The following is a 27934-nucleotide window of genomic DNA, read 5'->3' as shown; positions in this document are numbered from 1 at the left end:
GGAAGCTGTTGAGTGCTTTGGCTGCCGGAGCTTGGTGCTTTTTGACTGATGTGTAGCGTCTCTTCCAATGTGTGTCATCACCCCAGGATTTGTTTCTGCTGGGTAACATGGTGTAGCTTTGATGTGCGCTCTTCTAAATACAGTGTCATTATTTCAAATGAAGAGACATCTTGACAGGCTCGGTGGTGGTGGCCCTTCGGTTTGTGTTTTTGGAACAGTAATGGAGAAGAGGGAGGTGCAGAGTCACTATAGTTGTTCATCAAACCAGTCATCAACTGCATTACTCAGTGGTAAGAAGCAAAACTAATTCCAGTTATGGATGCTGATGTTTTCCAGGACGTTTTTTCCTACTCTTTGTTAAGGTGAAAACACATGAGATTACCTTGGACAAATGTTAAATGCAAATATTTTAGAATGAGTAACTGAAGCAGAGTAAATGCTGTCACTTGTGGGACACAAGGCTTCAGAATTTCTCTCTGTAGTAATTGCTGATTTAAATACAGTGTACTTGCAAGTTTCCTTTCTCTCTCAGCTTTAACTTTCTTTTGCCAAGGAAGGAAACAGGATGATATGATAACTGCATTCAGTGGTACTTATGGTGCTGCAGTCAGTGTTTCCCCACGAGTTTCAAAAGCAGTGTCCAAAACTGCATCAGTTTTGTATGATTTTCAGTTGTTTCTAAAACTGTGGGGAAACAGGCTTATAAACATTACCTGAAGGGATGTAGATTGTTGTTAGATAACAAGAAGTACCAGGTTGTGATATTTGCTGCTTTCAAATAAATGTTTTGAGAATTTGTTAAATAAAATTTTAAAGTTATACAGTCTGATGTGGCAGAGTGTTGTTTATCATGACAGCAAAAGCTTTATGCTTGGTTGTTGGTTTTTTTTTTAGTGTTTGCTGAAACATTTGATTAGCCTTCTGTGCTCAGTCTCCTTAGTTTCTTTGCTTACCCAACGTGTTATGTGATATTATGGGGAACAGGTAAATGAAAACGGCCCATATCTTGAATGCCTCCAGCTAGCAAATAAGTAACTAATCGATCATCTAAGTGTGCAGTTTCCAGCCCAATTGGTTTATTTTGAAACTGACATCAAAGAAAATTGTGTGACTTGCTGGCAAGAATATATACAGCTGTTTAATGAGGCAGTGTCACAGACAAAAAGTTTACTGATGGGGAGCTTCCATTAATTTAATTTATTGTCACTTTTAACTACTGATTCTTATGTGGCAAGAAAAAAAGCGAGCAAAAGGGAAAACCCACCCAATTTCCTTTGCTAAGCCTGTCCCCCTGCCACAGGTTATGCTGGGTCCCCTTGGTGAGTCGGTGGGTGGGGGCATTTTTGTGCTGTTCTCTTTGCAGCTTAGTAGCTGTATTGCAGGGAAAAAATATATGTAATGGTGTGTGTACTCAAGTGTGCGTTGCCAGATTCACCAAAGGCAAGGCAAGGCAGTAACACCAGTGAAGTGGTTTCCATGCTGTTCTTAATTTTGCCTTCCTTTATGACCGCTTAGAATTCATCTTATGCAAGAATTATGCATTTTTGAAGCAGCCATGAAGTGAGTTAGGAGGTACGCCTGGGCAATGCTAGAGAGAATCACTAGTACTTCATTCGGTGCCTTTTTCCTTTCCCGCGGAGGAGCCGCAGCTGTGATCTCGTATCTGATACCTTTGTTGCTTTGATAGTTACTCTGTTGCTGTCAGATGTGTCGTCTTCAGGTTGCCTGGCATAGATACTTTCTATCACTGGTATGACTGACAGTACACAATGTTAAATACATTTTCTCTCTGTCTACGGAAAGGGGCGTTCTTGGAGCACGATTTTGTGCCACAGATTTTGCCAAACGTAAGGACGCTGTGTTCTGGCTACGTGGTTGCAGAGGCAGGTTGCTGTTACTCTCACTGTAACATCTTAGTTGCAGGTTGTTCACACAAAGGCTCCCTATCTTTAATCTCCAGGTGTAAGGCCTCCTGATTTGGTTACGCTTAGGTTATTACATTACATTACACTACATTAGCCAGTTTGTAAAGTGCAGCAGGGCAGGTTTGTAGAGTAAGACAGGGCTGGATACCAAACACCTGCACTGTACGTGTTGGGTTAGGAATGTACATCAGACTAGCACTTGTTTCTTGTGGGCTGAATGCGCATAATGCATCTTAATGCATTGTAATGTAACCACTTACTAATTTCCTTCCCTTTCTTCCACCTCCGGAATATTTTTGCTGCATTATAGTTGCAACCATCTTTAAAAATAGCTACAGAGGTTATGATCTAAATATGACTAAATTACTTTTTTTTTTTTTATAGATAAGAACAAATAACTACCAATGATACATGAGCATTAGCAACACGAAAGCAAGGAAGTTTAACCCTAGTGAACTAAATGTCACTTCTGTTTGTTTCTGCCAATGTAATGGAAGCAGCTGATCAGGTTGCGTACAGCTGGATGACATGGCAGAGGGCAGCGGTCACCCACTTTGCCTCTCAAATTGCCAACAATTTAGCTGTGCAGAACAGCCACTGGTTTCATTCCGCTGTTTTGGTTTGTGCGTGTGATCTCTGAGTAGCTGCCCAGAACCGGACCAGGTAGCATGGCTGCTGAGCTTGGGTTTGCTGTATGTGAACAGAATGGAGGTGCTTCGGACCCTGGTGCTTGGAGGGACAGGGATGCTTTTTGAGCCCTGCCTCACCATCTGTAATAAATACCTTTGGGGGGTCATGAGACAGTAACTTGACAGGAATCTGGGGACTATAAGAATAAACCTGATGTTCTGTGTGAGACTGAGCTAAACAGCTCAGTTAGCGCAGAGCTGGACAAATTTTTAACCCAAAACTAAAATAAGGGTTGTGGGTGGAAAGGGAAGGGAATTGTGGGAAGTGAAGATAATTATAGCTGCTTTCTGTACCGATAAAGACTGTTAATTTACCTTCTTAAGAGAACAGGCTGAAAAAATCGCAACAGTGTCTGTTTGGTACATCTGTATTTACTGAAGAGAGCTGGGGAAAGAAAAATAGCACAGTGCTAAGGTACTTCTGTAGCTCACCTTTTACATATTGATACGGTTCCTTTTGAAAATTATGACCTTTTCTGGCAGTAGGGGTGAATGGCCGGTGTGGTTTTCTGTATTTATTTCCTACATTGCTTAAAAGGCTTAGGGTTTTTTCCCCTTTGTTGGAAATACTAGAATCTGGAAAGAAAAGCTGTGTATGACTTGCACAAATCTTGTAATAAAAGAAAGACTCAAGTATTACCTAACCGAAACTTAAAAATTGTGGTGTTTGGGGTTGGAAGGCACCTGATTCCAGCTGCCCACTCTTTTCCCTCCGACAGGGTCAGCTGGAACAGTTTGCTCAGGGCCGTGTCCAGTCAAGTTTGGGGGATGGAGACTCCACAACTTCACTGGTCAACCTGTTTCCAAGAGGGGGTTCTTTTGTGCAAAGTTTAAGTAGAATTTCTTGTATTTGTGTGTGCTTCCAGTCCTGTCACTGATGCCTCTGAGAAGAGTCGGGCTGTGTTGTCTTCACTCCCTCCCATCAGATACTTATGCACGTTGGTAAGGCCCCCGAGCCTTCGTGAGAGGCAGCTGAGGACCTTAACCTAAGTGCTCCTAGGTCTGATCAAATCGGTGCCGCTCTGTTAGTAACTCACCTTCACACAAAGCCAGGGAAGCAGATGTTAAGGCAGCACCGCCAAGCTTGAAGAATGCATGTGAGATTTCTGATGAGTTATTCCTGCTACCTTCATACGAAAGTAATGAGTGCAGTTTCCTCAATTTGCAAATGAAGACCTGTGGCATGTTGTTTGACAGGGTAGCATTTACAGAGTATGTGAGATGAGCAGGTTGTCCCACCTGTGCTTTGTGTTCTCCTCAGAAGCTACTTATGATTATACTAAATGACCAAAGAGTTTAATGTTCCTTACTTCAAATCTTTTATCCAGATCTCTTCCTACATTTGAAGCACACTGCAGCTAATGGGCCTGTTCTCAGTATTTAGGAAGCAATCACTGCTGTTCCTGAGATTCACTTCTGGCGTTCATTACTTATGGTTTTCTTCCCTAATTTAGAGCTGTCAAAGTTTACGTAGCCATGGTGCCTTTTAGTAACAGAAGTACGATAAAGCTGTTTGGTAGACCGGGTAATTAGACTTTGGGGTAGCTGAGTGTGAACACTGCTGTGTTTTGAAATAATGAAAACTTTATTTTCATGGAGCGTTGTGTGCGCGTAAGCATTTTTCTTGAGGAAAAGGAACTTAATTCTCCAAAGAACAGTCTGTTTCCACTTGCAGTGGCATCCTTGTTTCCCAGACTGGCAGTACAAAAGGTTTATTTTTTAATTTGAGATGGGAGCACACTTTGTATTCTGTGGAGGATTAAGACTTTTCAGGATGTTGGCAACAAAGGGTTAAAAAGGAATTTCGTTCAGTACCAGTTAGCTTGAATAACTGAGTTCTGATGTTTTGAATCCTGTTTCATTTCTGAATCCCTCTATTTTTAGCGTTAGATGCATTTCTCACGAGTGGTAGATTATTAGATGTTTAAATCGCTTGTTTTTTCTCTTGTTTTAGCCTCAAGGAATAGGTTCACCTAGTGTCTACCACGCTGTTATAGTGATCTTCCTGGAGTTTTTTGCTTGGGGACTCCTGACGGCGCCCACTCTGGTGGTAAGTGATACCCTTAATCTTTTTCTTGCTGTGTGGGAGATGGGGCGATTACTGCAAAGGCACTGAACGTCTTCGGAATTAAATGAAAATTATGTATCACTGAGCTGCTCTGTTGTGCAAATGAAAAGTTTTGTATTTTTGCATGGAATCAGGACTTTCAAATTATTTCCTCAAAGCAACATAATGATGCAGCATCGCTGTTTATGTGCGAGTCTGCTAACACTCAAGCTTACATGTAAATATTTTCTGACTTGAAACCAGTAAGACGATAATGAAATTATCTTCCTTTCAAGACGCTACAGAAAGCTGAAACATGACAAATCTAAGGACAAAAATATGCTTGATATTTGGTAAAATTATGCAAGTGTGTGTGTGCACGTAGAAGTTCTTTGCTGACCTGGCTGTGCTTTAAACAGAAGCTTCAGAACACAGACCCTGTTACACTGGTCAAAGCTTTCCTGTGATTAACAAGACAGTCATACCGTGTTTGTACCAAATTATTTTCTAATTTATTTGGTTGCTTTCCATTTGGTTTTAATCTTCAAAAGTGACACATCCTTACAAATTAAAAGGAGCAAAGACTTAAAGATCTCCAGGCAAAGTCCACCTAAAACACAGTCTTGGTGTGGCCCTGTAAGCTGAGGTTAACCATGAACAGTCTCTTGGGTATAAACAGCACGTCGGTCACTGAATGGAATCCATCTTACGTAGCACGAGTCAGACCAAGAAAGGGGTCTGCTTTAACCTGCCCATCCAGGCTCCGCTACCAAACTGAGAGGCGCTGCAGAATGATGGTGCCTCTCTTGCCTCTCCCCAGCCCCCTACAGATGATAGAGTAACAGGCAGAGTCTGGTCTGAGACCCATTTTCTAGGTTCTGTGTGGTCTATTTAGACTTCAGACACTGAAGTTGGATGACAAGAATCCTTCCCAAAGTGTTGAGAGAACTGAGGCCTCCCTCTGTCAGGTGTAAAGCTAAAATCTCAAAAGCACTTTCCATGGGAATTAAAGACTAAATGGCTTATTTGTGGTTAGTCTCTTTTTTTTTTTTTTCTTTTTCCTTTCTCCATATTATGTGAAACTATAAAACTGCTGTGGGTGTGCATCTGTAGAAGTTGGCTGCATCATGAGCAATATTCATAGTTAATATCGTGTAAGTGACAGTGTTCATATTTCTTCTCCAGGTTTTGCATGAAACCTTCCCAAAACACACATTTCTAATGAATGGTCTAATTCAAGGAGTAAAGGTAAGGTGACACTGGCTTGACATTGTCTCCCATAACATCCTCATACATGAACTCAGGACGTGTGGGTTAGGTGACTGGACAGTGAGGTGGGCTGACAGCTGGCTGAACGGCAGGGCTCAGAGGGTTGCGGTCCGCAGCGCAGAGTCCAGCTGGGGGCCTGTAGCTCACGGTGCTCCCCAGGGGTCAGTGCTGGCTCCAGTCTTGTTCAGCTTATTCATCAGCGGCCTGAATGAGGGACAGGGCATGCCCTCAGCAATCCTGCTGATGATACAAAACCGGGAGGAGTGGCTGGTACACCAGAGGCTGCGCTGCCATTCAGCGAGACCTGGACAAACTAGACAGCTGGGCAGGGAGGAACCTTGTGAAGTTCAACAAAGCGTAGGGTCCTGCACCCAGGGAGGAACAACCCCACCCACCAGCACGGGCCCGGGCTGACCTGCTGGAAGGCAGCTCTGCAGACAAGGACCTGGAAGTCCTGGAGGACAGCAGGTTGCCCACGAGCCAGCAGTGTGACCTTGGGCCAAGGAGCCAGTGGGACCCTGGGGGCATTAGGAGGACCATGGCCAGCAGGTCGAGGGAGGTGATCCTGCCCCTCTGCTCTGCCCTGCTGAGGCCACATCTGGAGCACTGTGGCCAGTGCTGGGCTCCCCAGTTCAGGAGAGACAGGGAACTACTGGGGGTGCCCAGCGAAGGGCTACAAAGGGGATGAGGGGGCTGGAGCATCTCCCTTATGAGGAAAGGCTGAGAGAGCTGGGGCTGTTTAGCCTGGGGAAGAGAAGGCTGAGAGGGGATGGTACCTTCAGTGTGAGTGCCAAAGGGACAGGACCAGGCTCTTTTCAGTGGTGCCCAGTGCCAGGACAAGGGGCAACTGGCACAAACTGAAGCACAGGGAGTTCCTTCTGAATGTGAGGAGAAACTTCTTTACTGTGAGGGTGACAGAGCCCTGGGACAGGCTGCCCAGAGAGGCTGGGGAGTCTCCTCTGGAGACATTCAAAACCCACCTGGACACGATTCTGTGCAGCCTGCTCCAGGTGACCCTCCTTTAGCAGGGGGTTGGACTGGATGATCTCCAGAGTTGAACAGGGTATTTTCAATTACTTAAATTTATGTGAATTCTATATATATAAAACTATAAAGCACAGTTTATAAAGCTGCTAATATGACTGGATCATCTATATTTTGAATTTTGTGTAGTTCTGAGGTAACAAATCTCAAATTTAAGATAATCAGACATGGGATAGAAGATCAGTAATGCTTGACCGTATTGCCTTTGCACTGCCCTATGGTCATCAAACTTTAATAAAAGTAGAGCCCAGGCTGCTACCATATTGCGGTATGGTTGGCTACTGTAATTCTAACCGCTTGGTTCTAACTTAAAATGTTTTGTTTCGTTTAGGGCTTACTATCGTTTCTCAGTGCCCCACTCATAGGTGCCCTGTCTGACGTGTGGGGACGGAAGTCCTTCTTGCTGCTAACAGTGTTTTTCACCTGTGCGCCAATACCACTGATGAAGATCAGCCCATGGTTGGTAAATTTCTTCACGCTAGGTTTGCCATTTCTGGTCAAGGTTGCTATATAGTGCCGGTTTGTAGCATCGTTGGTAAGGTACTGTTTGTGCTCTGTGGAAGGCTGAGGCTCTTGTATTACTTTGGCCAGAGCTGGGAGGACAGTCACGCTGAAGTGGCTGCTGTGAGGCCACACGCTTCGGTCAGGATTGCAGGAGCTGCCGGGTTTGCGCTGTGCTGCAGGCCCCGCTTCCTACTTCAGCACGCTTGCGAAAGATGCGAGAGCGCTGGGCAGTAAACGGTGTGGGTCTGTGCTGTGGCCCTGTTACTCAAAAGCTAACCAACTATGCAGCAACGAAAGCCTTACCTAATGCTAGCTAGTGCGTGAAGTAACCATTCGTACCCTAAAATGTTGCTGCAGTTTTCTACTTTCTCAGGTTGTAAAACCCATCAGCTTTCAGGCTGTCAGTGAGCTCTTCACTGGCACCTGCGTTCCCAGGTGGAGCCTGAGCCGGGGCTCAGTTGGTGGCCTGGTGCTGTGCCCGAGGGTGCGGCTGGGATAGCCCCGGCGGCAGTGACGCAGGGCAGAGCCAGCGGTGCGGGTAGCCCTGTCAGCCTTTTCGGTTTTCTCTCTGCTCACACGCTTTGCTCATGGGTTCTTCATCCCTTTGCTGGGGAGTAGTTTCTTTCTAAGTGTAGATTAAATGTTTCAAATGGCAAGTGCTAGTGTCTAGAGCTTAAAGCTACAGCTGGTGTTGCGACTCTCAATGACCAGCTTCTCAAAATAGTGAAGTTCTTAATTTGCTGTGGGTGGTAGGCATCCAGCCGGAGTTAGCCTAACACCTCTTTGCCCAGAAGTGACTTCTTTGCAGCAGCTTTCTACAGATGTTACAAAATTACGCTGTTTGTACTCAGTGCGCTAAGAAGGAGTTACACAACTGTACCAGGACACATTCACATGGGCTTTATCCAAGTTAGTATTTGTCAGGGAAAGCTAGACAAGATGATTTACTGTTGAACCATATTTGGATTGTAAATGCAGACTTTCTGTTTCTATTTAGCTGTTCTGATTTATTTTTTTTTATATATATAATGTTCCTAGGTGGTACTTCGCTGTTATCTCCGTGTCTGGAGTTTTTGCAGTGACGTTTTCTGTGGTTTTTGCATATGTAGCAGACATAACCCAAGAACATGAAAGAAGCATGGCCTATGGTTTGGTATGTATTTTTCTGGCTCTGTTCCTGTGGCATTCAGGACTAAAAGCATCAGTAGGCAGAGCTTTTCAAAATTGCGGTTTTATTTCTTCTGGGGCAAGTCGGTTTTAGTTTGGAGTAAGGTTTTTCTGTTGAATTGTTCTTGTCATCCAGTCCTGTATCTCTTGATACTTAACTATCTAACTTAGCTTTTAACACAGTTGTGTTTTGTTTGTCTTTCAGATGTGTGTCTTAGCAGTTATTATCAGTGTTAATGATGTAATTTGAGAGGCTTTGGTTATTGCTCCATTGTTTCTCACACTAGTGCTACTCTGTCATCTTCTCAAAAATCTAACCTTGCTCCTGGTTAATTCTGGAAGTGCTCTTGTATGGTATCCAGACTACTTCTGCTTGTCTCCAGTCACTGCACTTCATTTCAGAACAAATGTAGCCAAAACTTGTCTGCTTTAAGTTCTTACCTCTGGCCTCCGCTGCTGCGTTACCTCTTGATAACCTGCCAGGTCTCAGGAGCCTTCCCAGCCCTGCGTGTTGTGGGTTAGCGGAATTATTTGTTGTGTTCAAGTGACAGAATCCACTGTCATATTCAGCAGCAAGAGCCAGAAGCAATGGGTATAGAACTAAATAGTTTCTTTCTGCCTGTATACGTCGGGGATTGAGATATGCCGAGAAAGTTCCTTCAGTTTTAAGTTAACATCTTCCACAACAAGGGCAGCTGGTTAACTGGAAACTTCTTTGTGAAGACCCATGGTACCCAGTTGGATTAACCAGCATATTAAATATGCCCTTGATACATGTCGTGTTTTTCTGAACAGGCATCGCATATTTCACTAATATGAACATTAAATGCAGCTCATCACTTCCCAGAGATACCAGCATGCTGTATAGTTAATTAAACCTAATTATGTCAGTACATACTAGAGTGCTGGGAGCCTCACATTGCTGTCCAGTTATCAAAAAAAACCCCCGTATTTTTGGAAAAACTTAGTCTGAAATAACACAGATGCTGCCAGAGTGTCACAGGAAAAAGGTTACTTTTAATGGTTGCCTGATTAAAATGGATAGACTCCTGAAAATGCGAAGTGGGCAATAATGTTGTTGACTATATAACTGAAAATCTTACTGGCTGTTATTTATTCCAGGTGTCGGCAACTTTTGCGGCAAGTTTAGTTACCAGCCCTGCTATTGGTGCCTACCTTGGTCGAGTCTACGGAGACAGCCTGGTTGTGGTCCTGGCTACAGCAATAGCCTTGTTAGACATTTGTTTTATTCTTGTTGCTGTACCAGAATCGCTGCCAGAGAAGATGAGGCCAGCGTCCTGGGGTGCACCCATTTCGTGGGAACAGGCTGACCCTTTTGCAGTAAGCTACTGAAATATGGAATATTTTGTTACTTGTAAATGTTGAGCTTTTGAGACAGGGAAGAGACTGAATTTACCATGTTTCAGGCTTCAAGAACAAAGCCCATCTTCTTTCAGGTTTAAGTTTGTGTTGCTGTTAATACTTTGGCCAACAAGCTTGCTAAACATGCAGGGAATGTGTTGGTGGTCCCACGTAGTAGCTGCATTAATTGACACGCTTTTCAGATTCACACTAGAGATGCTTTTTGAATATGAAGGTTGAACATTTTACAATACTTCTATTTTTTTTTTTTCCCCACAGTCACTGAAGAAAGTCGGCCAGGACTCAATTGTGCTGCTAATCTGCATAACAGTCTTTCTTTCCTACCTCCCAGAGGCAGGTCAATATTCCAGCTTCTTCCTATACCTCAGACAGGTAACTTTAAAGTTTTGAAATGAACGGAAATTTATAGGAAAGTCTTCAGTGTTGCTGAAATATTTTTATTAATACAGAAAGTGCAGATAACTAGTATAACTTAAAAGCTTCCAGCAGCTGATTTAAGTCACTTGCTGTTCTGTTATTGTCTTCTTTTAGAGAGACAAACCGAGAGACTATGAAGTAACAGTTTCTCGTATTATGTAGTTCTTTGCATCATTCTCGGACCATGAGGTTCACTATGTTAAACGAGGTTTTTTTGTTCTTTGAGGGAACCATTTACTTGTTTTCTATCTATGCCCCTTTATTTTTGTGTACTTACTTGATTTCATGGCAAAAAAGAAAGGGGGGGAGGGGAACCCAAAACCAAAAACACAACAAAACCAAACCCTGAAGAACCTTTTTTCTAAGTTAGGGAGGAGTTGAATAATACCAGTCTACTGCATTGTGTGTGGTTTGATGTCATCGTACATGGTTTACCGTTAACAATCAAACTGCCTTTTTTCATACAGATAATGGGATTTTCATCTGAAAGTGTTGCAGCATTTATAGCAGTCCTTGGGATTCTTTCCATTATTGCACAGGTGAGTTACTGCTACATACAGCATCGGTTTGGTAACTCTGAAAGCACTAAGCACTGTGGAGAGCTTGCAGAAACCTGACTCACCTTTTCTGCAGCTGTTTTTCTAAGTCTCTAACAATTGATTAACACCCCGCCTTAACGCAGATGAAAAAAGAGCAGCTTGCCAGCCAGGGTTTGGTTCATTAATATCCAAGGCATATTGTGTTGGGAAAATTCAATCCTTGTGCACTGAAGAAGGGGCGGCAGTTGGTCATATTACTTGCTAAATGACTGCTGGTTTTTTGGCTCCTGGATACTTGGCAACTACTGCTTTTGGAGAATTTTACTGGGCTTTTTAAAATTAATTTATTATTTGCATGTTTTTAATATTTAGAATAAAATGTTATTTTTTTTTTCTTTACTCCCCCCTGCTCCCTGTCAGACAATAGTTTTGAGTTTACTTATGCGATCCATTGGAAACAAAAATACCATCCTACTGGGTCTAGGATTTCAAATACTACAACTTGCGTGGTATGGCTTTGGATCAGAACCATGGTATGTAAATTTCATTTTGATATCTGAACGATACGGTGTTTTCCTGCATTTTATCCTTTATCAAAGGGAGACACTTAAGCATGTGTGAGCACACGTACGTGTACATACACATATGAGCGCTGTCCATGCAGAGCCATTACTTTGGGTGTGTTTTGCAGGATGATGTGGGCAGCGGGTGCGGTGGCGGCCATGTCCAGTATTACTTTCCCGGCTGTAAGCGCACTGGTTTCACGAACTGCTGACGCTGACCAACAGGGTAGGTGTTGTCCCAGTACTTTGCATTCTAGTCTGGAGTCCCATGAAGACAGACGTGTCAGGGTGTCATCATCGTGCTGGTCCATCAGCCTGAATCTTGGCACCGACCAGCCCATACACCAGCACAGGTCACAAAATGTTACAGTCCAAGTTTCTTGGAAGTTGTGATCTGTGTGTATTGTGGTGTTTGGCACAGAGGGAAAACATTGAACAGGTCCCATCTGCAGCAAAATATTTAGCAGACTTGCTTAGTTGTCTGGGTTGTGTACAGCGCTTTCCCTCCTGTGTGAGAAAGTGTCGTACCGGTCTCTGAATGAGCACGGCATGGGCAGGACTACTCTGTGCCTAACGGGGAGATGGAAAACCACCTGGCGTGCACTGCAATACCGGCTTTTCTGTGCCCCCTGTTTATCGCTACCCATAGCGCAACACCATTTAGAGCCACTTCCCTGCTTGTGCTGGTTCAAAGGTGAAGTGAGCAGAGCCTTGCTGATCCATTAAGAATAGCCCGGTAACGGTGTATTTTGCTTCTCCCAGGTGTTGTTCAAGGGATGATAACAGGAATTCGAGGACTCTGCAATGGTTTGGGACCAGCACTTTATGGTTTTATATTCTATATATTCCATGTTGAACTGAGTGAACTCCCCATGCCTGAATCGCCATCGGGAGGTAGCGTCGTCACACAGTACCATTTGCAGCAGGTATTCTTTCACTTACCGACTCCAAAGAAACTGGGAGGGGATTGTGCGCCCACCAGTTCTTGAGATGATGCTGTGTTACATCTTGTTATGCTCCGTTTACAGTTAGCCAGCATAACAGAGGTTCTTGCATCACTCCTGGGGAGGGCTGTTGATCCGTTTGCTTGGTTTTAACTAGGCGGTACGGGTGAGGTTAACTTTCAAATAGATACAACTGCTGACCCTTGTAAAGAGAATAGATGGAGGGAAGGAGGGACCGGTACCAGCAGCATCCCGTGCTGTTTCTTGTCTCCTTGACGCTTTATTTTCCTTTCACATGTCATCCATTTTTGTTTTGTTGCCCTTTAATCAAGCTCTCTGTATTCTTTTTTCTAGTTCCTAATAATTAATTTGTTGAGGAAACTAAGCAGGAAGGATTTACGCTAGGAAAGGAAAGTGGGCCAGCATTAGTGGGAATCATATACTCCCTCTCCTGAGCCTTAGGATGCAATACTCTTTCCACAGGGGACAAACACTGCGCTGGGTAGCATAGCAAGACAGAGTTGCTCCTGAGACTTGTGCAGTTAGCTGTGGTCTGTAACCATGTGTCTGAAGGCTTGTTAATACTTTCTGGTGTTACTGTTGTTGCTTTCAGAATTCTATAATTCCTGGACCCCCATTCTTATTTGGAGCATGCTCTGTGCTGTTGGCACTACTTGTTGCCTTGTTTATTCCTGAACACACCAACCTAAATGTACGATCCAGCAACTGGAAGAAACACTGTGGCAGCCATGGCCATCCCCACAGTCCGCAGGCTCCCGGTGAAGCTAAAGAACCATTACTGCAAGATACAAATGTATGACAAAAATCCAGGAGAACTTTGAGACTTATTTTGCATCAGCAGTTTGGGATACACATTCCAATTCCATCAAAATGTAATTTCTTAAGGTAATCTTAAGAAGTAGCTTTCTGCATGAAGTCCATAGGAATTTAAAACCGGAAGTTTCTCCAAAGATGTCGCCATTGAATTAGTAATTTGCTTTTCAAAACGGTTACATACTCATCTCTTGCCAGGAAATACTGTTACTACTAAACTTTACATTCTAGTTCGGAGACAAAGAATAGAGTCAAGGCATGAGCATGTGTCCTTCTGTTCCTTAAGGTGGTGAGCTTTAATTCTAGTCGTGCTAAGTCTCAGTGAGACATACTAGCATCCATGCGGACCCATTCATTTTAATGCTGTAAAATCTTGGGTCAGATGATTCAAAGCCTTAATGTAAATGTACTCAAGTAGGGAGAAGGTGAATTGGTATCATTTATTTTAAAGGTCATATGGCAGGGGTTTTTTTTAAGTTTGTACTAATATAAAAATCACATGAGCACGCTTGCTGAACAGTAAAAGTTATTTTTATGTAAGTGCATTTACTCTTTCTATTTTTGAATAAACGGTAGTATCAAACACTTGTTTAAATACTAAGTGGGTGTTTTGAGCCTACAGATTTTAATACTGGCTCTAAAACTGCTTTCCTGAGTACCGTTTATTGTACCACTATATTTCTGATGTTTGCGTAATCATAAAGGACCTCAAAACTTGAATACACAGACTGAAATATAAGCTGATAGCCTTGAATATGTCAGTGTGCTATATAGTGGCCTTTGAGGACTGTCACAAATAACCCTTTTGCATTACAGAGCTAATGTTTTAGTCCTAAATTTTCAGGACCCTTAGTACAGAAGAGAGCTTTATACAAGTACTGATGTGAATTTCTCTAAAAGTGTATATTTTTGTGTCCAGTTGTATTATTTAAGTGTTCCTTTGTATAAATTTGTGTATAAAGTATTGTATAGGTTTAAAATGTTTTCATCTTGTGGTTATTGCTTAATGCTTTTTTACCTTTGAACATTCACCATGGTTGACCAAGAGCAGGAAAAAAAAATGTAAATATACTGTTAATAAAGTTGAATATTTTAATGAATTTTTAAATAATTGCTAATGTCTCTTTTAAAACCTTACGTGTGCTTGTACTTCAGCAGGTGGGGAAAGAAAGTCTGGAGTACAGGTCCAGCACTGCGCTTTATCTGTTAGATAAGGCTGAGGGTCTTCATTTTGTGTGGCTGCAGCTGGCTGCTTCGTTCCCTGGGAATAATCTAACCAACAGGATTGTGGCAGATACAGGCTGTAACAAAGGCTGTCCGCCTGCAGTGGACTGCAGCTTCTGCCTCCCTTATGCTGTGCTGCTGTCAGTCTTCCCAGGCCACCACCGTTTTGTTTCATTTAGATTTGAGTAGGGCTGGGAGATCTGGAAAGCTGCCACATTTTAATTATCAGCTTCCCTTTTGATAGCAACTATATGTACTCCAAGAGAAAGAGACCAAATTCAATTAATTTACACTGACTGACTAAAACCTTTGCTAGAAGTAGTAGCATAAGCACAGACCTTAGCGGGGGGTGGCTGCCATCTGGGGATTGTGCATCATGGTGCTGGTCCAGTAGCACCGCATTGCATAGGGAAGTGAGGAAGCTGGGAAGAAAACTCCAGAAAAAAGGTAAGGTGAATGAAATAGTACTGTTCTGGCACTTACCTCATCTTAGAATTTCAGTACAGGGGAAAGGGTGGTTTAATTACTCTTAAAACTTACTAATCAGAGTTTTTGATTAAAAAATTTAATATTTCCATTGAAACTTACAAATGCCAAAACACGTGAATATACATTATCATAGTGCTGATTTATAAATCAAATATACACATTTTGCACAGCAAAACAAACCAGTTAAGTATACAATCCTCTGGATGCACTTAAAGATATTTCATACCTTTTAACCTTAGTTATTTAACAGCAGAAGTAGGTAAATGGTCATTTAAAAAGTGTACTTCCATATGCTACAAAAACTTGCACTCCAGTTCTGTACTGGAACACCAAATAAAGCTGTTAACATTCTAGCATGTGAACCCAGGTAGTAGAATAAGCTGAAGAGTGTTAGTGTAGCTCAGATTTCTTTATTTTCTTACATACTTACTTTGTGGTAAAGTATGGTTAGTAAAAACGGAGTAGCTTTTAGGTGTTGTGGTACTTTCAATAGTTAACTGTTCAGATCCTGATGTTTTATGCATGTTGGCCTCTGGAATGTAACACTGACAGATTAATAGAGAAGTTAGGGTAACCCAAAGTGAGAATTTTAACTTCTAATGTTGTACCTTCAGGGAAATAATTTAGCATCTTCAATATCAATTAGAGTATTTGTAAGTATATGCAATTCAGGTAAACTGGTTCCAGGATTAAGCAAGGTTTTAAAATTAAAAGCCAGTCACGCCAACTTACGACCATGACCATTACTAAAATTGACAGCGTGTGCCAGTTCTCCAGCACTTTCTCCTTGCATCATCCTTTCTCTGACAGCAGTCAAGAACAGTATCCATAGGGAAACGTTCTCTCGCAGAGCCTGCGGGAGTGTATGTCTCACCTGTTCTACAGCCGCTCTCGTCCACTGCTGTAATAAAAGTCAGTGCACTTCAGCAGGTTCTTTAGGAAGACTCCAGGGTCTCCAATAAACTGAGAGAAAATTCTGCACTGCCCCCGTGACTGAACTACTGCACTGTTCCCACTAAGGGCTGAGGCTGCTTAAAAGCTTTTATTATTTTATTTAGGCCCACATAGCCTGGAAAGTCATCCGAGTGAGTCAAAGTTATCTTTCTCAAAGAAAACAGATTCAGAATTACAAAATATCAGTTGACATTGATACTTTACCAATACATTATTACAGGGCATCCATAAATCCCCCAAACAGTTAAAAGAGGACTCTTTCTTTAAGAACCCTGTCTACTAGCCGGGAAAATAAGCTGAGGCTGGTGTTACAGCAGCTTTTGGTGACGGCTGGGCCTTTGTTGGTAAGTACGGTTTCAAATACTCTGTAGAACAGCAGAAACAAGAGAAAGGGTAGTAACAGTTACGGTTCTAAATGCATTCCAAATAACATCTTGTTTTACTATTTCCATACATACCTGAGTTAAGTGTATTTTGACTAAGCCCTCGTAAAGGAATGCTGTCATTTTTCTTGAAATACTTTGATTCCAGCCCCAAATTGTCACCACTAGAAATAAAAAGGCTAATTAAAATTTAAAAACAAATGTGGATAATGACAAGTGCAGATACAGACCCATTCAGAGAAATCCTAGCTTGAAGGGCAACTACTACATTCCTATGAACTCTAAGAACAGTCTAGAAATAGTTTTTTGGCTGACCCATCACCTGATAGCCTTAGATCTGTCACCAGGAGGGGCAATGAACTTTTGTTCCATGGGACCCACTCCTGAAGGCACAGTGCTTTGTTTGTCACCTAGGAACAATCACGTCTGCCACAACTTAAAATTCATGAACATGCTGACGGAGAAAGGCAGGCTGCAGATCTAGCTTGGTACTGGAAATATTTCGCTCAGTTCCAGACACACATGGAAGACAAATGGCTTCATAAAAGTAATAGTAATAAAAAACACCAACTTCAAATGCAATAGATGACACTTACTTCTCCTTATTTGCTGGATGGCTAGTTCCAGTCACTGTTGGAACATCTGAACATCGATTCATCTTAGAAAGCTGCATGTTGAAATGAACCTGCAGAAACACAAGAGTTGCAGTTAGAGAGCAACTGCAGGTACAGTGGTACCCTCGGGGATTACTGCTTCCATACCCTGCACAGCACTTCTGTGCAGCAAGCATGAAAGAATGAGCAACAGAAACCCAAGCATTAGCTACTAATAGCGATAACGTTCAAGACTGGGAGTTTAAGAGTACTAGGATATACACTAAATATGCATTTTGAGAAATAGTCAAAATGCTAAGCTTTGGTATTTTATGCTATCACATTCTTAACCAAACAGAAAAGTCAAAGTGCCTGCCTTTGGTGCTGGACATTGTGAATGGACATTTTTGTTGTGTGCCATTTCTGGAAAATTCTGGAAGGCATAGAGAGGAGAAATGGGATGATTGATTCCTGAGCTGGGGAAGGATGGTTGGTCAGGCTGTAGGAGAAACAGAATACATCCATAAAGGAGAAAAATAATTCTTAAAGTAATTGGTTGTAGAGATTCAAAATTCTGAAGTTAATAGCTAAGCCTCATTTGAGTCTTCCTGATGGGAAGAAAACCACTATTTCCGAGATTCATATTCTTAAGGAAAACCTGTAAAAAGTTCGACAAGTTGAGCACTCTTAGCTAATAATTATGCTACACACCCTGTAAATAATTAATACATTATATGTATCTAGCTACACATCAGAGACCTGTGCATGAGTATGCACTTCCACTACTAAGCAGCTCATTAATTGCTACCACAGATACCTGTACACTCAGGGACAACAAGAATAAATCCCATAGCCTATTGGTTCTTAACAAAGATAGTATGTAATGTTTCTTACACCTTACTTTCATGTTTCTAAATATCACTAAGAGTATTCAAATAGTACAATTGCTTTCTCAACATATATAGTTAGTAAGTTTACCTCAAAATGCCACCTTTCTACCTCCCCCACCCCTGCACTTCATTTCCAAGCTAATTCTGCATTGTTCTGTGTGTTTTAATAAATGAATGGTTAGAAATGTTTCACTTAGAAGGCCAGGGCATCGAGTAGCACCCAACAGGTTATTATATTAAAAAAACCAAGCAACCAAACAGAAAAGCGCCCACACCCACCCAAAGATGATGAAAGCACTTTTTTTTTTCCTCTTCTCTTTTACAGCCATACACTTCAGGAAATAATGACTACATCATACCCCTGTTACTTATAGTTGTATCTTACCACGCCCTGAGGTGACAGAGCAGTCCTGCCCCCGCGGTGTGTACTGGCAGAAGTCTCTAGCTTCTTTGCCATCTGAACTTCATTCAGCTGTTTGTTTAACCATGTGATTACTGAAGAGAGAAGAAAAAGGTCAAGCTTCCTTCCTACCTCTTGCAAGCCGTTTAAAACCGTAAGTAGCCCTTCCTCAGAAAAAGGTGACAGCTCGGTGGGCTATTTTTTCTCCTTAATCTCACACATCACCAGAAACGCTCGTCTCATGAAAAGCCTTTTTGTTCAAGCTTCCTGCACCCTTGCATGCTACTGTTCCTTCCTCTGGAGTTAGCCCCCCACAGGCACACTACCCCAACCAACTGCAAAGGAAGCCTTTACTACTTGCAGCTCTAGGTTGTTGCATACCCACCACAGACAGCAGCTTATTTTCCATAAGCAACAACGTCTCAGCTCTGCACAAATGAACACTGGTATTGCAACATAGTTTCTGCCGTTAATTTTCAGTAGCTGCTAGGTCGCTATGTCATTTTTACAGGGGGAGAAACACAACTGTATAAACCTACCGTTTTCATTGGTTTTCAGTAACTGCTTGCTTTCTTCTAGTTTTTGTATTGTAGTTTCTAGCTGTTCTTGTAGCTTGCAAACCTGCAATAGTCCCATAATAATTGTAACACCATCAGGAGCTACTACTAATTACAAACTGAAGAAAAAACTATAAAAATAAATAAAAAGGATCTATGAAGTTTTTCTAAAATTATTTAGAGAAGTTTGAACTCAGTTTTTTACAAAAACAACAGGGTAATTCATTTAAGATAAGCCCTACTTACAGCTAGGGTTTTGAGATGTGACAACAGCCAGAAACCTTCCCAACCTTAATCTTCCTATGATTAAATAATGCAGACTCTAAGCAGGGGAATATACTTAATGGAAGAAAACATTCACCCTGTTCCTGCCTCCTTCACCAACTTTCATATGAATATGCCCTCTAAAGGATGTCAGATTCGTCCATTATATCATTTTGTACTCTTAATGCAACTTTAGGTTTCTTCCCTATGGATGGCTGGCTCTTACAAATCATTTTAACATGAAAAGGAGAAGCTGATTACTCATCTAAATAAACGTTTTAAAAATGAAAGACTACATTCTATTCCATGGCAAAATTTAAGAGCTGCTTGCTGTAAATAAGTTAAAAATCACAAAACCCAACACACAACATACAACAGCGTTTACAGGACAGAGAGCGAACCCATCACAGTACCTCTTGTTCCTTCATTCGAAGAGATTGTCCCACCTCCTCCAATTCTCTCTGCTCTTTTTGAAGTCTCTCTTCTTTTTCTGCCAACAGTTTTTCCTGTTGAATTGTTACTGTATTTTTCAATTTTAATTTACTCATTAGAGTTTTCAAGTCTCCTTGTAACTTCTTGATAATTTCATTAGCCTATTAAAATAGTAAGTCAAATATTCTTAACACACACGCCTAAACATAAGGAAGAAATTTCATAAGGATAATGGCATGTTCAAACAAACCTTAAGAAGTTCAGCTGACAGCGACTTAATTGTTGTCTCTAGTTTTTCAATATGAGTTTGTTTTTTCTCTGTACCCTCTTCCAGTATTGCCTTTAAAAGAATAAGAACTATAATCAAGATGTGACTGACAGACATCACTTATGATTTCCAGCGCAACCTCAACAATTCTTTGAGAACTAATCCTTACAAGAAATTCAGTAATTGCTTTTCAGTCAAATTACAAAGAACCTCAAGTAATCCCATTTTGTTTATGAAAAGTACCACTAAATTTAATGTAGTACCACAATATTAGAACAGCAGCAACCTTTCTAAAACAGAATACTTTATTTTGTATTGTTTATGTTTATTATTATTATACTTATGTTTAGTTTAAAACATACTATACTTTTGATGCCATGATTTAGCATCTTTAACTACATTTGAAAGCTTTCTTGCTGTATTCATAAAAATGGTCAGCTGCTAATCTATAGGGACTGTAATTAAGAAGGTTCTACAGAGCTTGAGAAAATTATTTTGAAACTTGAAGGAACCTTTTGTTCTTGTGTTGCATCTAATACTTCTTTTGTTCTAATAACTAGCTGATCTTTATCTTTGATTTCTTGTTCCAGAACAGCAACCCGTGTCTGTAGCTGGTTAATGAGTTTCTCTTTTTCATGACATTCAGCATCCAGAGTAGTGTTCTCCCGACGCAGTGACAGCACCTCCTGCTTTGCTCTTTGACATTCCTAGAATATCGGGAAGGAATTTTGTTTCATTTTTTAAGAAAACATGTAATAGTAATTTAAACAGATATATCTAATAGTAAGCATAAAGTGGAATGAGAAAGAGCTGAAAAAACTTAACATGCTATATTAAATGCACAGGCAGGCAGTGTTAATGCTCTAAAAATAGTAAGTCTCATTATAGAAATTAATAAGCCTTACATCTTCTATTCCAGAAAGCTTTGCTTTCAGTTCTCTGAGTGTGGAGTCTCCTTTGTATCTCCTTTCTGTCAGATCTTTATTGATGACCTCGAGTTCTGACAGTCTGTTCTGCAAGTGTTGAATACTTTTCTGATGCAAATTTTCTAATTCCTTTTTCTGTTGTTCATGCTGTTGTTGGTACTGAGCTTGTGCCTATCAGAAGCAAAGAAACTTAAGCGGTTGTTCAATGAATCTGAAAATCAAGCCAAGAAACTATTTACATATAAAGATATCGTTGATTCTCTTCTGTTGTCATACCTGGAGAGCTCTTTCCTTTTCTTTTGTCAGCTCCTGTGTGTGTGTGTTTGTTAGAGCTGCAGTGTATGATGTCCATTCGTTTTTCAGTTTGTCTAGTTCTCGGCTTTTCTCCGACAGGCTCTGTTTAAGTTTGACAAAACATAATTGAATTTTTTAAAGTTTAAGCATTTCAGTCGATACTGTATGATTCTTCACTGTTACTTCTTAAAAAGGACAAAGAGTTACTAATAGAAGTCCAAATTTCAGCACCAGATGCCACAACATCTGTTTATTCTGTAAACAGGAAAGATACTGAGAAGCTAAAGAGCACCTTTCTGACACTGTGGATAAAATACTATTCTTTTCCAATTGTATTTTCTTCCAACCACTATTTAAGAGTGAAAAAAGAAGTCTGCTGATGTTCCCTACCCTTATAACACTAAGTGCTGTAGTTGGGGGATGGGGTGTCACTGCAAAGATGAGGTAAACAAGTATTTTGTTCTAAAGAAGCTCCATAATAGGAGTTTTAGTTGATTTGTTTTCCTGTTTCATGATAGCCAAAAGTCACTTTGATAAATCTAGAATTTGACCCAAATCATCCTCTTGAAACACGTATGTGATGTTGACTGGGCTGACTGCACAAATCATACAGCAGTAGAGTAACATGCAGTCCAAGACTGTCAGTTTATTTGTAATGGTTTCACACAGTTTTTTCCAAATATAAGGATTTCCAATCATTCATAAAATAAGTGGAGTATATCTACCACCACACTACCATATATTTAGTATATAACGTGTGCATACACAGACCGCAAATGTAAAATCCTGTAAACTGGACAAAATAGAGTTCTGTTTTAGTACTGCAAGAACTAAATTTTACTCATCATTTGCATGCTTTACTCATTCTTATGTAAAGCTACAGTAGATTACTTTTCTTCTTTTCACTCATTCTCGAAGTATCTCTTGGCTAGGTACTGGCTAACGGACCACCCCACAAGAAGGTGCATTTTCCCCAGATTTTAAGCGCAACTTAAAACAAGAAAAAAATTTGTATTACCTGTTGAGTGTAGCTCAGTTGTCTGGTAAGATCCTCTTCAGTTTTTTTAAGTTTTTCTTCCAACTTTATTTTGTCTTCCTAAGTACAAATTGACATCAAGTCAAACCCTTAGATCCCAGAATAAAAGTTGTATTTGGCTTCCATTTTATCAGCATATCCTGCCTAAGCAACTGCATACCCATTATATTTGTGGGAAAATCTTATTAAATAAAATTCATATTGAGTAAGGTATAATTAATAAATGTAAAAGAAAATGCATTATCCGACAAGATAAAAGCCCTGAATGAAATTCTTACCAAATTTGTACAAGGAAACAGTATCTTATTATAAAGACCTGTTTACAAAGGAGTTGCACAAACAACAAATAAACTGAAACACTGTAAATTTATGTTATTAAAATGACTTATTATGTGGCTATAAACATGACAGCACAGTAGCAGACACAAATCTCAGGCTATGAAACTGAAACTGACAACAGAAACTATGAGACCACTAATTTTTCATTAGATAAAACCTAGCATGCTACCAACTGCATCAACATTAAAATTTCAACTTAGTATTTATAGCTACTGGCCCTTTGAAGTCCACAAAGCCTTAGAATTATATACACATGCATATTTTCCAATACCCAACTGCAGAACAAAGAGGTTGAAAGTTTACAGTATTTTACTTCTGGCAGCTGATCCAGCAGTCAGCACAAGGCTATGCAGCATGAGACACCGAAACATTCAGAAGCATTCAACAGCTGCATACTATATGCACTGCATGTGTAAAATACCTGATTTTCTGCCAGTTCAAATTATAGCCCTTGTCTGAATATACATGTAATTTTTTCATTGCTAGAGTGATAGTAACAGGTTTATAATATCCACCCAAATAACTGCATGCAATGACATATATAAACTAAAATAAGAAGTAAACCAGAGCATACAATTCGGTACATACTTTTGAAGTATAAAGACTGAAAAAATGCTTAAGTACACATAGCATCAAGGCCTAGTTGCAGCAATGACAAGCCTTCATTTTACCTTAAGGCATTTCAAACAGCTGGCTAAGAACTTCTTTATTTCTGCATCATTTCCTGGTAGGAATTTTAGGGAGAGATGGGTAAGATGCTTAAAAGGGTTGGTCTCCACTACATTTAAAAAGACAGGTGTGTGATCTAGAACAGATGCTGAAGAAACTAACTGCAGCAAAAACCTAGGGAAAATAAAAAAAAAAATAATAAAATGTTTAGTATATTTCTTTTCCTGAAACTACACATAAATCCTACAAGCCATTTTCAAATAAAATATATTTTTTTATTTGAAAAAGAAATTCAATGTCTATGTTGTAGTTAATACTACAAACAAGTATAAACTAAAATGCTTGCACCTTATAATAAGAAATATACAAAACTAGTCCGTTCGTTTGTTTGCAAAATTTTCTTAAGTCCATAGATCTAGGAGACCAAAACCAAGCACGGCCTTTGTAACCAAATTCAGAAGGAAAACTGACTCCTGACTTCTGGGTATTCTATAACCTAGTAGAATCCATAGCCCACAGCACATGCATTAGGAAATGGCCTGACTACTGAACGAAGCTAGGTACTCTGGACAGGGCTTTCCTCAGTACCCACACAGACTAAAACAACATTTTGGAAAGGCCACTACAGGCAAGAGTGGGCCTCAATTCTCCCCAACTCGCATCTCAATATCTGAACGCTGAAATGAAAGAAAAAAACACCCCATCTTGTCAGAATGCCTTGTAACTTTGCCTTCTCCTGTGAAATAGAATGATTTAGACCTCGGTCCATCGAATTCAATTACCTCTCTAGCATTAAACTACATAAAAAAAACAAGAGACCGGTGCCGCATCTTGCACATTTGCTAGCTTGTGAAGCTCGCCAGCTTTGACTCAGATGGGGAGATTATTACTAGACATCAATTTCACCACTCAGTCCTCCCAAGACTCAGGTTTTGTCAGTAACGTCCACTGACTGATATTCAGATGTATCCAGGGGAAGGTTAAATTATCCTTTTCCTACTGACTCTTCTCAGTCTGAGTGGCTGACAAGTATTTTAAGAACTCAACACATACAGAGTAATAAGGCACTCGCTTATTACCTACCTTGGGATATCTTTGTTCTGCTCCTGAATGCATTGCTGAAGCAAATCTATAAATTTTTGTGGGAAAGCAGAGAAGTCTACCAAGAGACCTTGCTGGGTTTTTAAACTATATAAACAGATTGGAAAAAAAAGAACATATTAACAATATATAAAGTATAATTTGTTTCCTATAAAAATACTTTGTTTAATAGAAAGAACCAACTATGATCAGGTCGCTAAAGTTCGCTAGCATCTTATTTTCAATCTTGAACACAGAAGAAATGTGCTCACGTCTTTAGATAATAATCACCAGAGGATATTTATGATTTCAAGAGCTCTTGCAAATATGCTGCACTAAGAAAAAAAAAAAAAAAAAAAAAAAAAAGAGACAACTGTGGCACAACAAATGTTCCTTTGAGTAGAAATCTCCCTCACAACACAGAGCAGTAGTTATTGGATAAGGGCATATGGAAGAAGCAAACGACAATGAGGGGAGACTCAATCATTATCAAGGCTTTTTGTTTATTTAATTTGCCTACTTATTTAATTGCACAACTTCACCATAGATGCAGTAAACTGAAAGACATAAATGTTCAGCAGTGTATGCATGTATCTGTCTATATATGCAAAGCCATACCTTGTATAACAAAATACTTTTGCACATTGGTTTTACAAACACTATTTTACTTTTGCCTTTTCATTGGCACACTGACCACATCTCTTTTTTTTAAAAAAGCAACAAAATAACAAAACCAAACCACAAAAACATCCTCCGAAACAAAACCACCACAGCAAACAACAAAACAGAAGACTGGACTGTTCCTGCCTGGTCCTCAAGTTTGATGATCAAATTCCAAGCAAGTGCAGCAAAATGAGACCCAATGGTACAATTAGCATGCAAGAAATCCGAAAGCAAAGGCTCAGGTCTGTGAATCCGTGTCCATGCAAACAGACTTTCCTCTTGCAATTATTTGTCAAAATAGTTCACACACACGCAATAGCCTCTAAGAAGTAGTTACAACAAACAGAAGATGCAAGCAGTAATGTAAACTGTGGTGCTGTAGCTATGCAGGGAACATAACATCAGGATTCCGTCATTCAGCTGTATGATCTTGAGCCAATCACCTTCCTGTACTTGGCTGCTTCACTGACTGGTCAAATAGAACAATACTACCAAAATACTGACAAAATTCCTCAAGTGAAAAACGCCTAAACCTAAATTCTAAGATAAACCACTCTAAGCTAAAAATATTCCTTCATTCTTTTTCACAGTTTAGAAATGTTTCACAGACAAAGATATCATTTCACTTACCTTTGAAAATCTTCCTCAGATATGACAAGGTTATAAAGGAAAAAAGGATCAGTATCATCAGTCAATCTAACAGCTAAATCCTGAAAAAAGACATTTAAAACCGATTTAAAATACTATAAATCACCCTGTAGGATTGTTTAAGTATTGCAAACCAACACTGCAAACAGTATTTAATGTTTTCACTGTTTAACCACAAGTAAAATAGAATTCAAGCAACTAATTCAGAAGGTGGAAAACATTTAACACAATTTCTATTACAGTAGGAAAAAACAGGAAAACTGTTTCACACCAATAAATCAAATAAAACCCTTCAACTCTGATCAGCAAAGGTTTCATAATTCAATGTGTCTTCATCATTTTACAGAAAGAAAACTATCTGCTATTTTTCCCCAGTCATCAAATAAGAGTGTAGCACTAGCAGTCCACTGTAATGGACCACAAACACATCACTGCTGTAACTGGAAGTTTTTCAGAGTATACTACTCCTAAAAGTTTAAGAAACAACTTTCTGAAGAGTTTGTATATTTGAATACAGAGCTTCATAAAATGGATACAGATGAAATCCAGTAAGCTCATAAGGAAAATTGTAACATTATGCTGCTGCTTTTTTTTTTTTAAATAAAGTTCCTGGTTTGCTGGAGGTCTACATAGTGTTTTGGAAAAAGTGCCTTCTCTGTAGACATTAGTCTTTCATTAAAGGCTGGGGTTTATGCAAAACACCTGGTACAATAGGCCCAAGCACCTGTTCTCTATAACAAGGCTCAAACCCGTGAAGAATACAGCATTCCGTAGCAGAGGAAAGAAAGGAAGTAGAAACCTGAAAGCTCTTCCAACACAACTGAAGTGTGACCACCGCACATGTACACATACAGAATTGAAAGAAGTTTCAGTAACTCAGATACCAATAAAACCAACAAAAGAACCCAACCACTATTCCAAACCAACTAAATTACTCAAGTAATTATATCAAAAGTAAAAGAAGGTCAAGTGACAAACACACTAAAATCCTGTTTTACTTTTTCTTTGCATATTTGTTCTCTTATACAATGAAATTCAGAACATGCCTAATGAATGACATGAATATAACCAATGCACAAACCTTTTTATGAACAGGATTAGAAACGGACAGTAGCTCAATACTCACTCGAACATTTAATCTCCTGTGTACAAAAAGATGAAACTTGGTAACTAATCAAGAAATCATTCTCCAAAATTAATGTGCATTTGCAGCCACATTACAGGAATCAGATGACATTTTGAAAACAAAAATTTAGGCAGAACTATCAAGAAAGGTCCTAGTGACGACTACTGCCTAAAATACCTGAAAGCCCCCCAGCTGCAGCTGCCATCACAGCTCCGCAGTCAGCACAGGTGTTTTTGTTGCTTGTTATCCACCAAACTTTAACGAGCAAGGCAGAAGCTTTAAAACTTTGTCCATAAAACAGAACCTTTGAAAAAGCCTGCTGAAATTTATTAACGACTGCTGCAACTTTTGAAAATCATTTATACACCGCTACACTGTCTTCATCTTGTTGAGTCACCTGAGAAGTTACTTGCATTACAAAATACACTCACAGGCATCAGCCTTTCTGTGCCTTCTCATACAGACAAGCCAGAGCAGCCCCGACGCCCGCACGCAGTGACTAGCCCAGACAGGGCCTGCGTTACGGAAATTCACCGGGTTTTGGAGAGACACGGCACGTGCAAGATCCCTGGCTTTTCCCAAACACCAGCGCCGAGCCAGGCACACGCGCAGCCGGGCGCGCCCGAACAGCCTGGCCCCTCGCAGGCACGGCCGGGCCGGGCTGCGCGCTCCCGCCCAAGCGGTGCCGGAGGCGGCGGCGGGGCCGGCCCCAGGCTGCGGGGGGAGGAGGCGGGCCCGCCCGCGGTGCACCAACCGCCGCGGCCCGGGAGACGCGTAACTGCGGCCGGGCCGGCAGGGCCCGTGCGGAGCCGGGGCGGGAATCCCGGCCCTCGGGCCGCCTGCAGCGGAGGTGCCTTCGCCCCCGCAGCCCTAAAGCGTCTCTGTAAAGCCGCTGCCTGCCTTCCCCGCCGCGAGTGCCCCCTCCGCCCCGGCAAGGCGCCGCCGCCACTCCAGCCCTCGCAGGCTGCCTCCGGCCATGCAGCAACCAAGTGCCTTTCCCTCTAACGCGGCGGGCCCCACAAGCAGCCCCAAAGCAAGAAGAACGCAGGCAGCCGCTCAGCCCGCCGCCCGCACCACGAGCAGGGCCCGCCTCTCACCCAGCAGCCGCGAGGGCACAAGGCAGGAAGAAAAGACAGAAAAGAGCCTGTCGCTCGGCAGCCCTTCTCCTAAAGAATGCAGTAAAGGTTCTGCGCAGCTTGTGAGGAAACCATGTCAGAGCCCGCCGCGCCGCTCCAGCCAGCCCCTCACCTCTCCTCGCAGCCCTGGCACCTCACTTGCACGCACACGGGCCGGTTGAACATACTCTCCGCCGCCATCTTGCGCTTCGAGTTTGGCGCTCGGCTCCCGCGGAGGAGGAGCCTCAAGATGGAGGCG

The 27934-nt window shown here is 41.2% G+C and overlaps 2 protein-coding genes across 6 annotated transcripts in view; one reads left to right on the top strand and one right to left on the bottom strand.

The window, feature by feature from the left end:
* The window catches only part of MFSD14A (major facilitator superfamily domain containing 14A), a 19350-nt gene extending 4925 nt beyond the window's left edge, over nucleotides 1-14425 (top strand). For all 3 annotated transcript variants that reach the window (XM_040611094.1, XM_040611093.1, XM_040611092.1), the window contains 11 exons: nucleotides 4569-4664; nucleotides 5847-5909; nucleotides 7306-7433; nucleotides 8517-8631; nucleotides 9768-9986; nucleotides 10287-10400; nucleotides 10913-10984; nucleotides 11405-11517; nucleotides 11676-11773; nucleotides 12310-12473; nucleotides 13105-14425. In XM_040611094.1, coding sequence (XP_040467028.1) covers nucleotides 5883-5909; nucleotides 7306-7433; nucleotides 8517-8631; nucleotides 9768-9986; nucleotides 10287-10400; nucleotides 10913-10984; nucleotides 11405-11517; nucleotides 11676-11773; nucleotides 12310-12473; nucleotides 13105-13311 — 1257 coding nt within the window. In that variant the 5' untranslated portion in view covers nucleotides 4569-4664; nucleotides 5847-5882 and the 3' untranslated portion in view covers nucleotides 13312-14425. The remainder of the gene's footprint in view (nucleotides 1-4568; nucleotides 4665-5846; nucleotides 5910-7305; nucleotides 7434-8516; nucleotides 8632-9767; nucleotides 9987-10286; nucleotides 10401-10912; nucleotides 10985-11404; nucleotides 11518-11675; nucleotides 11774-12309; nucleotides 12474-13104) is intronic.
* Nucleotides 13318-27934, bottom strand: SASS6 (SAS-6 centriolar assembly protein). Of its 3 annotated transcripts, none has more exons than XM_040611086.1 (17): nucleotides 27809-27932; nucleotides 26561-26576; nucleotides 25417-25496; nucleotides 24127-24231; nucleotides 23046-23217; nucleotides 22018-22095; nucleotides 20982-21101; nucleotides 20685-20876; nucleotides 20292-20486; nucleotides 19762-19851; nucleotides 19493-19672; nucleotides 18798-18879; nucleotides 18244-18353; nucleotides 17345-17467; nucleotides 16972-17060; nucleotides 16451-16539; nucleotides 13318-16357 (listed from the first exon to the last, which is right to left on the bottom strand). In XM_040611086.1, the coding sequence occupies exons 1-17, from the start codon at nucleotides 27874-27876 to the stop codon at nucleotides 16272-16274; spliced, it is 1875 nt and encodes a 624-aa protein (XP_040467020.1). In that variant the 5' UTR covers nucleotides 27877-27932; the 3' UTR covers nucleotides 13318-16271. The 3 variants fall into 3 exon arrangements, with proteins under 3 accessions (XP_040467020.1, XP_040467019.1, XP_040467021.1); XM_040611085.1 differs by having other exon boundaries at nucleotides 26516-26576; nucleotides 27809-27930; XM_040611087.1 differs by lacking the exon at nucleotides 17345-17467 and having other exon boundaries at nucleotides 14404-16357; nucleotides 26516-26576; nucleotides 27809-27934.

This window comes from Falco naumanni, chromosome 11, assembly GCF_017639655.2.
Source record: "Falco naumanni isolate bFalNau1 chromosome 11, bFalNau1.pat, whole genome shotgun sequence".
Taxonomy (NCBI): domain Eukaryota; kingdom Metazoa; phylum Chordata; class Aves; order Falconiformes; family Falconidae; genus Falco; species Falco naumanni.
Note: the sequence above shows the minus strand (reverse complement) of the source record. Positions and strands in the feature narration are given on the sequence as shown.

Excerpts from the sequence above, each read along its gene's own strand:
- SASS6 (XM_040611085.1), bottom strand. The coding sequence starts at position 27,876 with ATGGCGGCGGAGAGTATGTTCAACCGGCCCGTGTGCGTGCAAGTGAGG. Across the intron at positions 24,232-25,416 it reads TCTGAGGAAGATTTTCAAAG|TTTAAAAACCCAGCAAGGTC; the intron begins GTAAGTGAAATG and ends CTGTTTATATAG. Across the intron at positions 17,468-18,243 it reads CTCTGTCACCTCAGGGCGTG|CCTGACCAACCATCCTTCCC; the intron begins GTAAGATACAAC and ends TTTCTCCTACAG.